Raw genomic sequence first — 14,007 nt, forward strand, 5'->3', positions numbered from 1 at the left:
ACGCCCAAGAAGGTGGTGGTATTATTTACTGATATCATGTGCTATGTATACATAATGCCTTACAGCAGGAGAGGGGAACTTTTGTCCTACAGGCCAGTCTTACCCCACCAATGGTCCAATTTGGCCCATGAGGTCATTTCCCTCAAATCACACCCAACTTGCAAATCAGATGGCATAACTTTAGGGTTTAATCCTGCATTAATACAGGGAACAGGATTCCACAGGCAAGGCATCATCAGCTGGTGAGTATGGATTAAAGCTCTTGGCAAAAGCTCTGGTTGAAGCAGCCTGCCCATTGTTAAGGCACTGGGCAGTGGTGGCAGGTTAAGGCTTACATAAGGGTTACATACTGTAGGTAGGCCAGAAGTGCCTGGAAAGTAGAGCAGGATCTATGGGAAGCTCTCAGAGCAGAGATCCTGCAGTAGATAGCAAGGGTTTCTGACTCTCACTTGTCTTAACAAAAGTAGCAACAACGTGACTTACCTAATTAGGCTGTAAAAATGAAAAACGATAATCAGGAATGCATTTTCGTGTGAGCTCAGCTCAGTTCTGGTGCTGAAAACGAATGGCCAGGCTTCAGAATGTGCCCAGAAGCAACCTGCCCTTTAATTCTAACTTCATGTCTCTTGAACCTAGCTTTGGGTGGATGTTCTTGTAGTGAAAAATAAAGTTGATCCAAACAAGCCTGAAGTCTACCCTCCCTTGACACAGGCAGCATTGATAGGCTCTAATTAGACAGTTGGGAGAGGTGGAGCACCTCAGGGCTTGGAGTGGGAGACAAATGCTGGCCTCCATCTCTTTTCAGCTGGCCCCCAGGGCTCTTGCCAGGCCATACTTCACACCGGCCCTCCTTTGCAAACTCCCTTGAGCATTTGTGCCTGGTTGGAACATGTTGTTGAGATCTAATAATGCTTGCTGGCCTGGATAGATAGAAGATATTGAAACCAGTCCTCTGCACAAAGGTAGAATTAAACATTTGTTGGAAGGCCCATTTTCGCTTATGCCGCTACCCCCAGCCCCCACAAGGCAAGCCCCCCCCCCAGTCACTTGCCTTGAAGGGAATGTATCCCGTCAACTAGAAAAGGTTTCCCACCCATTGCCTGAAATTTGGTTACAGCTGGGAATGAGGTGAAGTGGGAAGGGATGGATTTAAATGTTGCCCCATGCACAAGTTCAGGGAGGCAGTCAATGTGCAGGGAGAGTGGGAGGGAGCCGAGAGGGTGAAACAAGGGGTTGCCTTTGCGACTCAGTATCTGCACAGTAAGGGGTGGGAGAGAGCTGCATTTTTTACCCTGGCCAGGCACACCGGGCGATACCAGAGTCTATATATGCATCAGTTCCTCAGGTTGCCTGTGTGCCTCGTTGCCAAAAGCTGCCTTGTAGAAACCCACACCAAACAACCCTTTTTATTTTCCTCATTCCTGAAACCTCTAAACCTGGTTGACTTGTCAGGGTGCATTTTGCACATTCCTTCTAGCAAGCCTGAAGGATACGCCTAGTTCAGTCATTGCTGGAAGGACAGAGAACAAGTAGTGTGATCTGACGCAGGCTTCTCTTCACTCTGGGATTGCTGCTGAATTCCAGCATCAGCGTGGAGATGGAAACCTGGAGCGCTGCAGTATGAGCTGTATGGAGGGACAGGAACTCTGCAGGGTGGCTGATAAGAAAGCAGTACGTTGGGGTAAGCAAACCTGGGTAGCTGGAGAAGAAATGCTTTCCCTTAGCTCCAAATATGTCTTGTTTTGTAAGAGGAGAGGATGGGGACAATCCCAATGCATTTAAAGGGCTCAGGTAACATCATGGGAGGATGTGAGGCCTGTCAATAGCCAAATGGGACTTGCAATGACAAAACGTTGCAATGTTAATCTGTTCAGGGTTCCAGCAGTTCTGTTCAAAAACCTTTATGCCCTGGTTTTCCATGGGAGGGGCAAGGAGGTGAGTTTTCCACACACACACCCTTTTTGCAAACGTTGTGGTTTCCCCCAGAGACCTGCTGAAGCATCCTCCTTGCGCGCTGGTGCTGTCATTCCTCCCTCTCTCATGACACCAGAACTTTTGGACATCCAACAAAGCTGATGTGGTGATTCAGGAGGGACAAAAAGAAAGTGCTTCTTCAGGCAGTGTGGAGTTAAACTACAGAAGTCACTCCCACGGGAGGCAGGGAGGGCCACCAACTTGGATGTTTTTAAGAGAGGATTAGACTAAGTTGTGGAGGAGAAGGCTATGCTCCTCCTTCACTGTTGGAGATTTTATGCTTCTGAATACCAGTTGCTAGGAATTGCAAGCAGGCTGTTTCACTCAGGTCCTGCATGCAGGCTTCTCATGGGCATCTCCATGAGAGCAGGAAGCTAGACTAGATGGGTCATTAGCCCATTCCAGCAGGCTCTTCATGTGTTCTTATTTGGGCTATCAGCCTATCACAGCTTGAACACTGGAAGGGGCAATATGCCCCTTGAATACCTGTTGCTGGTGAGTCTGAGCAGAGGAAAGCTGGTGTTGTTTGTGTGCTTTTCATGGAGTGCCAGGAGGCATCTGCTTTGCAACGGTGGTGGACTAGATAAATTTAACATGACGGTCCTTTAAATCATATCCTTTGCAGTTTGCAACCCTCCATACTGAATGGCACATACGAGTCACGTACTGAGAGCATGTCATTCAAATGTACAAAGTTTAATGAAGTTCTGGTGGGCTGAAGCTAACTATAATTTCAAGCCTACCTGCATAGGTGCCAACTCCCTGGGGCCCTGGGTGCCCGAGCACCCACAAAATTCCCCATGAAGGGGCCGGGCACCAACATATTTCAGTGCCAGGGCCATGCACACTGCATGGCACCCGTGGCCTCGGGCACTCATGGTCACAGGGCCAAGCTGGCACGCCTGACTGCATGCACAGTAATGATTAGTAAATATTATTAATAATAAAATTTAAAAGCACTCTTACCTACCTGGAGAGTCAAGCCCTCCACTTGCCATGGGGGAGGGGAGGGGGCAGGTGAACCTGGAGACATCAGCTCTGCCCTGGGGTCCAGCAACCCTATATTGTATCCATCTTCTTTAACAAGAAATGCAATTCTTTCTCCTTCATCATCGTAGCCAATTTCAAGCAAACAACCCCCTGGCCCACTCTGTTGAGTAATCTGCTCTTGACTGCACAGGCAGTGATAGATCAGAACATAAATGGTGACCAATGATAAAGTAAAGTTTGGTTTTAGGGTAACACAAAAACTAAGGAAAACAAGATTAAGACCCATCTGTGAAAATATAGAAAGCCTTTATTGACTACTGTATACAAAGGTAAAGATCACTGCCAGCTTGTTCCCTGCCCTTGATATACTCTTCATCTCAAAACTCCTGTAAAGAAAATATAAAGCAGAAATAAATTATTGAGATTACCAGTATGTATAATTACTGAGTCGTTTTCAACCTGTTGATTACCCACCCCTTGCATCTGTTTTGTTTGTTTTGCTTTTAATTTGCAACTTAAAAATAGTTTAATGAAGCACATTTTTTGAGCCAGAACCCACTCTTCCATCACTTTGTTTCTCTTCGTTTTTAGGCACAGACAAAAGTCCCTAGAAATGGAAGAGAGGAAGGACTCCACAAAGCTGAGCAAATGCAAGCAGCCTGTGAAAACAGAGTGGGGAGCCCAGTGTGTGGTGTTTACCTACTTCCAAGGAGACATTAACAGTGTGGTGGATGAGCACTTCTCTAGAGCATTGAGCGCATCCAAAACTCCACAGGATTTGAGCAGAAAGAACAGTGGTGAGGATGGAATTGTAAAACATGGTGAGCTTTTCCTCCACATTTTCTGGCTGCTGGTTATTTATGTAATAATGTTGACTCACTGTGGACAAGAAACTTGTACAGCCACAGCAGCACTGTGGTTCTCTCCCTCAAATAATTCTGTGCACTGTAGTTTAGCCATTGCAGAGACACAATTTCCACCAAACTTTAACATACTACAATGCCCAGTATTCTTTGATGGAGAGAATGCGCTTTGAATGTGCAGTGTGCACACAGCCTCCATGACAGTTTCCAGACAACCTGCTTACTAAGCAGTCATTCTGACTGCTTTGCAGGGAGGTTATACACTGTGGCATCAAAGAAGTGCTACCCTATATTTTCCTGTGTGTTTTCCTGCCTCTTTTTGTGATGGGGGAGGGGGAACAGCTGTCCTCTTTCTCCTCCATTTCATTTATGAATCAATTTGCATGAAGTACCATGAAGTGATTGGCAATATTATAACCCAGATACAAATACATGAAACAGCCTAAAACAGCCACGGCACATACAAAAGACCAATTCAAATCCATGACAGATACAAACTCAGGAATGATTGGTAACAACTGGACTTGGTTGGGTGGCCCAGGGTGTGTGGGGTCACTGGAGATGGAGAGATTTGTTTTAGCTTTCTCCTTACCTTCCACTCTTGCAAAGATACTTTGAGGACTTAAGCAATGCAGGTGCTAAAACAGAAGCAGGTTTTTGGTGACCAAACTCCTGTGGTTCTTGGTATACACTACTGGAGGGCATGATTCTGCCTTTCAATAGCTGGGCTTCCTGGAAGCCTTTGCACAGGGTAAGAAGGAAAAAGATTTCATGGTTGTGCCCACTGAGTGATGCTTTCCTAGCACATCCTTTAGTCATGAGTATCCCTATGTTTTGGTTTACGTGTGGTCTCTCTGCGTTTTTGGTGGTTGTATTTATTATAAAACAATTTCAAAATGCAATAAAAATGCATTGATTACATCCTTCCTCCCTTTTAATAAACAGAAAGCCACACATCTCCCCAGCAGTGGAACTTCTCGCCGCAATGGGCTAAGCCGTACCATGCACCGCCTCCTTTAAACCTATCCAGCTCCGATGATAATGCAGCTGCTGCAGCGACAAACCCCTATCCTCCTCCTCTTCTCCAGGGCATCACACCACCAGCTACAGAGCTATGGCAGTTGCCTTCAGGGGGCAACCCAAATTTGACTGCAGCTTCAGTGTACCCTCCCTCTATGCCCGACATGCATATGACGCAGGGGTCTGTGTCAGATGGGAAATACGGGTCCCTGCTGGGTCTCTTGCAACAGGAAAGGTGTCCTTCGTCTGTCCAGGAGCCTCTCAATTCTGGATCTGCTTGTCCTACCAGCTCTGCTAGGTTACAAAATATGAGCCAGAGTTTGACTTCTGGGGGAGGTAAGTAAATATCGGCTTACTTTGATTGTTATGGCTTTTATAAATAGAAAGGGACCAGGAGAGAAGAAGCACTTAAATAAAAATTCTGGAAGGATATGTTACAACAGCCCATTGCTGCTGTTGAATGAATTAGAAACAAATACTGGTTGAATGATTGTGAAATATTGTGATTGTGCAATATGATCATATGATATCACCATTGAATGATATGATTGTATGATAATATGGTTGGGTATTATGATAAAACATGTAAACAGGAGCATTTGTGAGGGCATCTAGTGGGGGAGTTTGAGAGGGAGGCCTGGAGTGCCGCCTCACAGTGTACATAGGACCAAGAGACATGGATGGCGAGGGAGCTGCTGCAGTGACCTGCAATACCTGTGCCATGTTTCACTTCCTGCCTGAGAATGTGCAAAACTATGCCTGCCCCAGGTGAAAGCTGGTTGCCTGGCTGGCAGAGAGGGTGCATCAAATTGAGGCCCGCTTATTCACACTTTGAGCTGTTGGTATAGATGAGGAAATTCTTGATAGAGCAAAGTGTCTTGGAACAGCAACACAGGCAGGGTGCTCCTAGGGAGGAGGAAGATTGCCCATTGCAGGAGACAAACACCTGGAGGAATGTGACACACAGAACCAGGAGTGCCAGTAGCCATGCTGCGTCACTGGAGTTGCAAAATTGATTCCATGCCCTCGTCTCAAACACTGATTCTGGGCTAGAGGAGCAAGGACAGCAGTTGTAGACTTCAGAAAACACAGAGGTGGCTGTGGAAGATGCAGTGTACCAATTCCTCCAAAACAACTCCCCAGAAGAGGAAGAGAGGTGTGGTGGCAGTAGGGGACTCCCTGCTGAGGGGAACAGAGGCTGTGTGGTGGTAACAGGATGTCCTGGAAGGTTCATGATGTGACAGAGAAGTTGCCAAGCCTTATAAAACTCACTGACCACAACCCCTTCCTTTTGATTCATGTGGGTACAAATGATACTACCAGAGACAGCTTTCCATAGCAAAGGGCTTCAAGACTCTGGGTGGGAAGCAGAAGGGCCTTGGTGGTTTTTTCATCACTGCTTCCTGTTGAAGGTCATGGCCCAGGAAGAGAGAGGAAAATACTGGAAGTAAACCATTGGCTACACAAGTGGTGTCATCAGGAAGAGTTCCGCTTCTTGGACCATGGTCTCTGCTTCCTTGAGGAAGGACTTCTGGCAAGAGATGGGGTGCACCTCACAGTGGTTGGCAAGAATCTCTTTGCTGAGAGTCTCACAAACCTGATCAGAAGAGCTTTAAATTAAATTTTGAGGGTGAGATAACATTACAGACAACAGGGGAACACCTGGTACTAGTGATAATATATTCACTGATGCACAGGAAGCTGAGGTGGTGCTGCAGAAACTTGGTAAAGGCTAGGGAACTACAATAAGGAATCAGCCAGAGGGAATGACTCATGGTTTCAGATGTCTCTATACTAAAGCACAGAGTATGGGAAACAAGCAAGACAAATTTGAGCCTCCCTAGAGCAGATTACCAAGCATTCAAAAAGGAGAGATATAGTAGTCAAGTGAGACTTCAACTACCCCAATATCTGTAGAACTCAAACTCTGCCAAGAATGTAAGGTCCAACAAATTCCTCAATTGCCTCACTGACCATTTCATTTCCCAGAAGGTGGAAGAAGCAACAACCAGATCATCTATCTTGGGCCTGGTCTTCACCAACAGGAAGGAACTGATGGACAAAGTGGAAGTCCTCAGAAATTTGGAGGAAATGACCATGTCCTCTTGGGTTTCACAGAGGCAAGGGAAAGCTGAGTGTACTTGGGTATGCACTCTGGATTTTAAGAAGGTTGATTTTGAAAAGCTTCAGGAAATACTGGGTGAGATTCCATGGTCAGAAATACTCAAAGAAAAGGGAGTCCAAAATGGATGGGAGTTCCTTAAAGATGAAATATTGAAGGGACAAAAGCAGACAATTCCTACAAAAAAGAAAAGTGGGAGGCATCTAAAGAAAGCAGTGTGGCTGCATAAGAAGCTTACAGGTGAGCTGAGATTTAAGAAGGGTACGTCTAAGAAATGGAAGAAAGGGGGAATCGTGAAGAAAGAGTATACACGAGTAGCCAACAGTTACAGGGAGTTGCCTCTGTCTTCACCCAGAATGAAAGTAGTGCCTAACCTGGTGTTAACAGAATAAATGATGCAAGAAGGGAAGTGCAGCCCAAGATAGGACAAGAGGTAGTAAGGGAACACCTGGTTACAATAAATGAATTCAAATAACCAGGGCCTGATGAGCTGCACCCAAGGGTACTCAAGGAGCTTGCGAATGTAATCTCCAAGACTTTGTCTATAATCTTGGAGAATTCTTGGAGAACAGCTGAAGTCCCTACAGACTGGAGATGGGGAAACGTTGTCCCCATCTTCAAACAGGGGGAAAGAGAAGATCCAGGTACGGTAATTACCAACTGGTCAGCTTAACATCAATACCAGGAAAGGTCCTAGAGCAGATCATTTAACAGTTGGTGAGCACTTAGAAAAGGATGCTGTGATTACTAAGACCGAGCATTGGTTTTTCAAAAGCAAGTCCTGCCAGAGAAATCTGATTTTTTAAATTTGAATTACAAGCTTGGTGGATCAGGGGAATGCTGTGGATGTAGTGTATCTTGATCTCAGGAAGGTTTTTGCCAAAGTCCTCCAGTATATTCTTATGGAGAAGGTGGTAAAATGTGGGCTGGGTGAGGTAACAGTTAGGTGGCTTTGTAGCTGGTTGCTCACTAATGGTTCCTCATCACCCTGGGAGAAAGAGACAAGTGGGGGGCTGCAGGGTTCTGTATTGGGCCCATCTTTAGAAATGTCATGGATGAAGGTATTGAAGGGATGGTAATCAAATTTGCAGATTACACCAAACAGGGAGAGGTAGCCCTCCATGAGCGGTCCAGAGGGTGGCAACACGGCTTTTCCACAGTAGCTCCCCATTTGTGGAATGCTCTCCCCAGGGAAATTCAGTTGGTGCCTTCATTATACATCATTAGGCACCTTTGGCAGACTGACATACAATGCCCTTTTAAATGTGACGGGGGAGGAGGCATTATTGGTTTGTTTTTGTTCTTATTTTTATTATGTATTTTGTGTTTTTATATAGTAATTTTATGTTGTAAACTGCCCTAAGACCTATGGATAAAGAGAGTTATACGAATTTACTAAATAATACTAATACAGTAATAACTAATGCCTTTGAATACAAAATCAGGATTCAATATTGGAGCACTGGGCCCAAACTAATAAAATGAATTTCTGTAGGGACAAATGTCAGATTCTACACTTAGGCAAGAAGAACCAGATTCACAAATATATGGGGGACACCCGGCTTACTACAGGTGAAACTCGGAAAATTAGAATATCGTGGAAAAGTTCATTTGTTTCAGTAATTCAACTTAAAAGGTGAAACTAATATATGAGATAGACTCATGACATGCAAAACAAGATATGTCAAACCTTTGTTATAATTGTGATGATCATGGCATACAGCTGTTGAAAACCCCAAATTAACAATATCAGAAAATTAGAATATTAAATGAAATCAGCAAAACAAGGATTGAAAATAGAGCAATATTGGACCTCTGAGAAGTAGAAGCGTGCATATGTACTCAGTACTTGGTTTGGGCCCCTTTTGCATCAATTACTGCCTCACTGTGGCGTGGCATGGATGCTATCAGCCTATGGCACTGCTGAGGTGTTATGGAAGACCAGGAAGCTTCAATAGCTGCCTTCAGCTCTTCTGCATTGCTCGGTCTCATGTCTCTCATCTTTCTCTTGGCAATGCCCCATAGATTCTCTATGGGGTTCAGGTCAGGCGAGTTTGCTGGCCAATCAAGCACAGTAATCCCATGGGCACTGAACCAGGTTTTGGTACTTTTGGTAGTGTGGGCAGGTGCCAAGTCCTACTGGAAAATGAAGTCAGCATCCCCATAAAGCTCATCTGCGGAAGGAAGCATGAAGTGTTCCAAAATCTCCTGGTAGACATCTGCGTTGACCCTGGACTTAATGAAGCACAGTGGACCAACACCAGCTGATGACAGGGCTCCCCAAATCAACACAGACTGTGGAAACTTCACAATGGACTTCAAGCATCTGGCATTGTGTGCCTCCCCATTCTTCCTCCAGACTCTGGGTCCTTGGTCTCCAAATGAGATGCAAAAGTTGCTCTCATCAGAAAAGAGGACTTGGGACCACTGAGCAACAGACCAGTTCTTTTTTCTTTTTTTTTAGTCCAGGTAAGACGCTTCTGGTGTTGTTTCTTGTTCAGGAGCGGCTTGACAAGAGGAATACGACATTTGAAGCCCATCTCCAGGATCCGTCTGTGTGTGGTGGCTCTTGATGCACTAACTCCAGCCTCAGTCCACTCCTTGTGAAAGTCTGAATGGTCTTTTCCTGACAATCCTCTCCAGGCTGCGGTCATCCCTGCTGCTTATGCACCTTTTTCTTCCACACTTTTCCCTTTCGCATAACTTCCATCAATGTGCTTCAATACAGCCCTTTGGGAACATCCAACTTCTTCTGCAATTGCCTTTTGAGGCGTTCCCTCCTTTTGGAGGGTCTCTATGATGGCTTTCTGCACAACTTCCCCATGATTGTACTTCCTACTGAACCAGACTGAGAGACCATTTAAAGGCTCAGGAACCCATTGCAGGTGCTATGGATTGAATAGCTACTGTACCTTTGCACAATATTCTAATTTTCTGAGATTGTTAATTTGGTGTTTTCAACAGCTGTATGCCATGATCATCACAATTATAACAAAGGCTTGACAATTCTTGCTTTGCATGTCATGAGTCTATCGCATATATTAGTTTCACCTTTTAAGTTGAATTACTGAAATAAACGAACTTTTCCATTATATTCTAATTTTTTGAGTTTCACCTGTACACGTGAAAAGGATCTAGGGGTCTTGGTCAGGGGTCAGCAAACCTTTTCAGCAGGGGGCCTCAGATCTTGTGGGGGGCCAGGCTATTTTTTTTGGGGGGGGGGAATGAATGAATTCCTATGCCCCACAAATAAGCCAGAGATGCATTTTAAATAAAAGCACACGTTCTACTCATGTAAAAACTCGCTGGTTCTTGGACCATCCGTGGGCCAGATTTCGTAGGCGATTGGGCCAGATTTGGCTCCCAGGCCTTAGTTTGCCTACCCATGGTCTTAGTGGACCACAAGCTTAATCTGAGTCAACAGTGTGATGCAGCAGCAAAAGCAGCAAATTCTATTCTAGACTGCATCAACACAAGTATAGTGTCCAGATCAAGGGAAGTAAAAGTACCATTTTATTCTGCCTTGGTCAAACCACATCTTGAATACTTGGTCTAATTTTGGGCACCACAATTTAAGAAGGAGATTGAAAAGCTGGAACATGTGCAGAAGAGGAGACCAAGACGATCAAGGGTCTAGAAGCCAAACCTGAGGAGGAACAGTTGAATGAGCTGGATAGGTTTAGCCTGGAAAAGAGGAGACTGAGAAGAGATACGACAGCCATCTTCAAATATCTGGAGGGCTGTTACATGGAGGAGGGAGCAAGTTTGTTTTCTCCTGCTCTCGAGGGTAGGACTCAAACCAATGGCTTCAAGTAACAAGAAAGGAGATTCTGACTAAACATCAGGAAGAACCTTCTGATGGCAAGAGCTATTGACAGTGGAATGGACTCTTTCTGTGGTCTTGACTCTCCTTCCTTGGAGGTTCTTAAGCAGAGGTTGGCTGGCCATCTGTCATGGAGGCTTTAACTGAGATTCCTGCATGGCAGGAGTTGAACTTGATGACCCTCGGGGTCCCTTCCAACTCCACAATTCTATGATTCTATGGTTTATTCTGTGGTGCTTAGGGTTTATTAGACTATATAGTGTAAAACTCGAAAATGTGTTTTGGTTGCATTTTCAGAGTGACAGCGCTAGTCACAACTTGCTTGAGCTGTCTTAGGGCTCGTCTTACAAGCATGATGGATGGTGTCCTAAGTTGCTCCATGCACCTGTTTTGTCATTGGTATTGCCTTGGATCTGCTAGGTAGGGTGATGATGTTCTTTGCCTGCCAAGTGCTCAAAACTGGTGTCTTTTGAGACGTGTTGATTGTGGAGCTATTTTTCAGAACAACCCGCCTGTTGCGCAGGACATTTATTAGGGTCTGTTTACAGTAACTGAAACTGCAGTTGCCTTGAAAAAATTGCCTCCACCGTGGCCTCTTCTCTAGCTCACCCTCACCTCCCAGGCAGTGATGGAGAGCCCATGCAATGGTTAACTGGCACACCATCCTCTGGTCCCTAAGCTTATTGGCTGGCTTTGGGTCAGTCATGCTTTCTCTCAGCCTACCCTACCTCACAAAGTTGTTGTGAGAATTAAATAGGTGTGTGTGTGTGTGTGTGTGTGAGAGAGAGAGAGAGGGGGGGTATAGAATTAGGGTTTGGCCCTCCAGATGTTCCTGAACTACAACTCCCATGAGCCCCAGCATGGTCAGGGGTAATGGGAGTTATAGTTCATCTGGCAGGCCCAAGTTTTCCCATGCCTGGGTTAAATGAATAGATTTAAAATATTTTGATGGTCTAGCAATGTGCCTTCCACACAGTTAATAAGTGTAAGGATTTATTATTTTTTGTCAGGGCTGCCTCAGGTCCCAGCTCACAAAGGACCAACACCAGTTTCTCTTTATATACATAAGTCTTTATTGAAGTTCATTTTCGGTTTGACAGCCGCGGCGCGCAGCCCTACGTCTGAAACCCTAGACCGTTGAAGCTCCGTCTGAGTCCGTTCCTCCCAGACACCAGTTCAAGACCCTTGCCTTGCTCCACCTCTTCCTTTGCTCTCTCTTACGCTGGGTCCTCCTGCCCGCTGGGGTTTCGCCCTTCCTAGATTCTTCTGACGCTGATTCCCCTCATTGTTCTCCCTCCCTCCGGCAGGCTTTAGGACCTGGTTCTGAATCCGGGCTTCCTGCTGTCCCGCGCGCCTGTACATTTGAACTTGGCGCGCACGCCCAGCCCCCAACCTTTCGTCTGACCGTTACACTGCTCCTGTCACTGCTTTCCTCCTCTTCGGGGAGGTTAGCTGGCTCTGACCTCCCCTCCATCCCCCCTCTCTCCGATGGAGGCGTGGTCAGCCCTGACTCATCTCCTCTCCCTGCTGGAGGAGACGCTGGCCCTGACACACGGGAACCTCCCCCCCCCTATGCTCTGGTGGGGAAGCTGGTCCTGATCTCCAGCTGCTGCTTTGGGAGTCCCCGCTGGCCCCTTGCTTCTGGTGCATCCCCCCTGGGACCCCCCTTGCCCTGACCACCGGCGCCCCCTTCTGGGAATCCTCTGATTCGCTGGAGAGGCTCATGGAATCTCTCGGGTCCCAGTCATTCCCCCCCCCCTGTCCTCAGATTCTTCCCATTCGCTCTCCATCTCCTGTCTCCGCTGTGCCTCTGTCCCTGAGCCCCTGACAATTTTTAATCCAAGAGCTTATAGCAACAGGCAAAAACCATCTTAGAATAGCATTAAATGTTTTCTCTCTTGCTCTGGGGCAGGTGTGGTGAACCTGGTGAAACGGCAACATTGGCTAGTGTGAGTTGTACTTCAGCAGCATCTGGAGGGCCAAAAGCTTTCCTACACGTAATTGAACTGATTAGCTTATTGAACAGCATGGGCCTAATTATTATTACTTAATTAATTTTTTTAATCATCAAAACTTTATCAGACAAGAAGCACATTAACAGCAAATGTGACATACACAACAAAACCCAACTGTGAACTTAGTTCTCACACTGTACTGTAAGTTGCTACAGAGAGAGAAAAAACTGGAGCAACCAGAGGACACAAATAATTATCTTTACAGTGGTAGCTCGGGTTACAGACGCTTCTGGTTACAGACTCCACTAACCCAGAAATAGTGCTTCAGGATAAGAACAGAAATCGTGCTCCAGCGGCACGGTGGCAGCAGGTGGCCCCATTAGCTAAAGTGGTGCTTCAGGTTAAGAACAGTTTCAGGTTAAGAACGGACCTCCAGAACAAATTAAGTTCTTAACCCGAGGTACCACTGTAGTCATAAGTAAATGAAATGCAGAGGTTCCATCAGCCCTCCCTTGTCTTCTGTCCCTAATATCCTCCTCTTTAAGATTAACTATTTCCCCGCTAATCTCCTCCCTATTTTCCAGGTATCCTTGAAAATGACAGAAGAAGAGATCTCTACTTTTAGAAAATGGACACATTTGTTTATTGTTTCTGGCACAGAGAAATCTCCCGTGTGGACATTTTTCAAACAACAACAACCAGCCACTGTGATGAAGAGGAGGACATCAGTGACCCCACCTCCAACCTCCGTTTGCAGACCTTCCGGTGCTCCTTTGAAAATATATATACTGGGTGTGGGGAATCTTCAGCTTTCCAGATGTTGCCGGACTACAGCTCCTATCATCAGTGGCCTTTGTCCAGGCTTGCTGGGCTGATGGGAGTTGTAGTTCAGCAACACCTGGAGAGCCAAAGGTTCCCTCCCCACAACACCTGGTCTATATACAAGGACTTGCTACCACTTACACCATGTTGTTTAATTTCCCTTCTGCTTGCCTTTTCAACAACCCTAATGCAGCATGCTTGGCACATGGGGACTCTTTCCATCCGGAAGACCCCCAGACCCTACTTTTCACACCAGCTGAAGCTTGCCATCAACTTCCAGAGTGTTTGCTGGCCATCAAAAGAGAAGAGAAGCACCAGCTGTGGTGGAGGTGCATGGCTGCAGGCGTAAAAACTCTACGGGGTGCGATAACAAAGCCAGACCTTAGAGCTCATTGTGTCAGTCTAGATTCTCCAATATCTGATATGTGTTAATGGATG

At 45.9% G+C, this 14,007-nt stretch overlaps 1 protein-coding gene across 2 annotated transcripts; it reads left to right on the plus strand.

The window, feature by feature from the left end:
- Positions 1-1,454: 1,454 nt before the first annotated feature.
- On the plus strand, positions 1,455-13,588 carry VGLL1 (vestigial like family member 1). 2 transcript variants are annotated; one of them, XM_082208020.1, is made up of 4 exons: positions 1,455-1,681; positions 3,556-3,761; positions 4,773-5,183; positions 13,332-13,588. In XM_082208020.1, exons 2-4 carry the CDS (start codon positions 3,578-3,580, stop codon positions 13,370-13,372), a joined length of 636 nt encoding a protein of 211 aa, XP_082064146.1. In that variant the 5' UTR covers positions 1,455-1,681; positions 3,556-3,577; the 3' UTR covers positions 13,373-13,588. The 2 variants fall into 2 exon arrangements, with proteins under 2 accessions (XP_082064146.1, XP_082064145.1); XM_082208019.1 differs by having other exon boundaries at positions 1,484-1,681; positions 3,556-3,785.
- The last annotated feature ends 419 nt before the right edge of the window (positions 13,589-14,007 follow it).

This window comes from Podarcis vaucheri, assembly GCF_965113315.1.
Source record: "Podarcis vaucheri genome assembly, chromosome: Z".
Classification (NCBI taxonomy): domain Eukaryota; kingdom Metazoa; phylum Chordata; class Lepidosauria; order Squamata; family Lacertidae; genus Podarcis; species Podarcis vaucheri.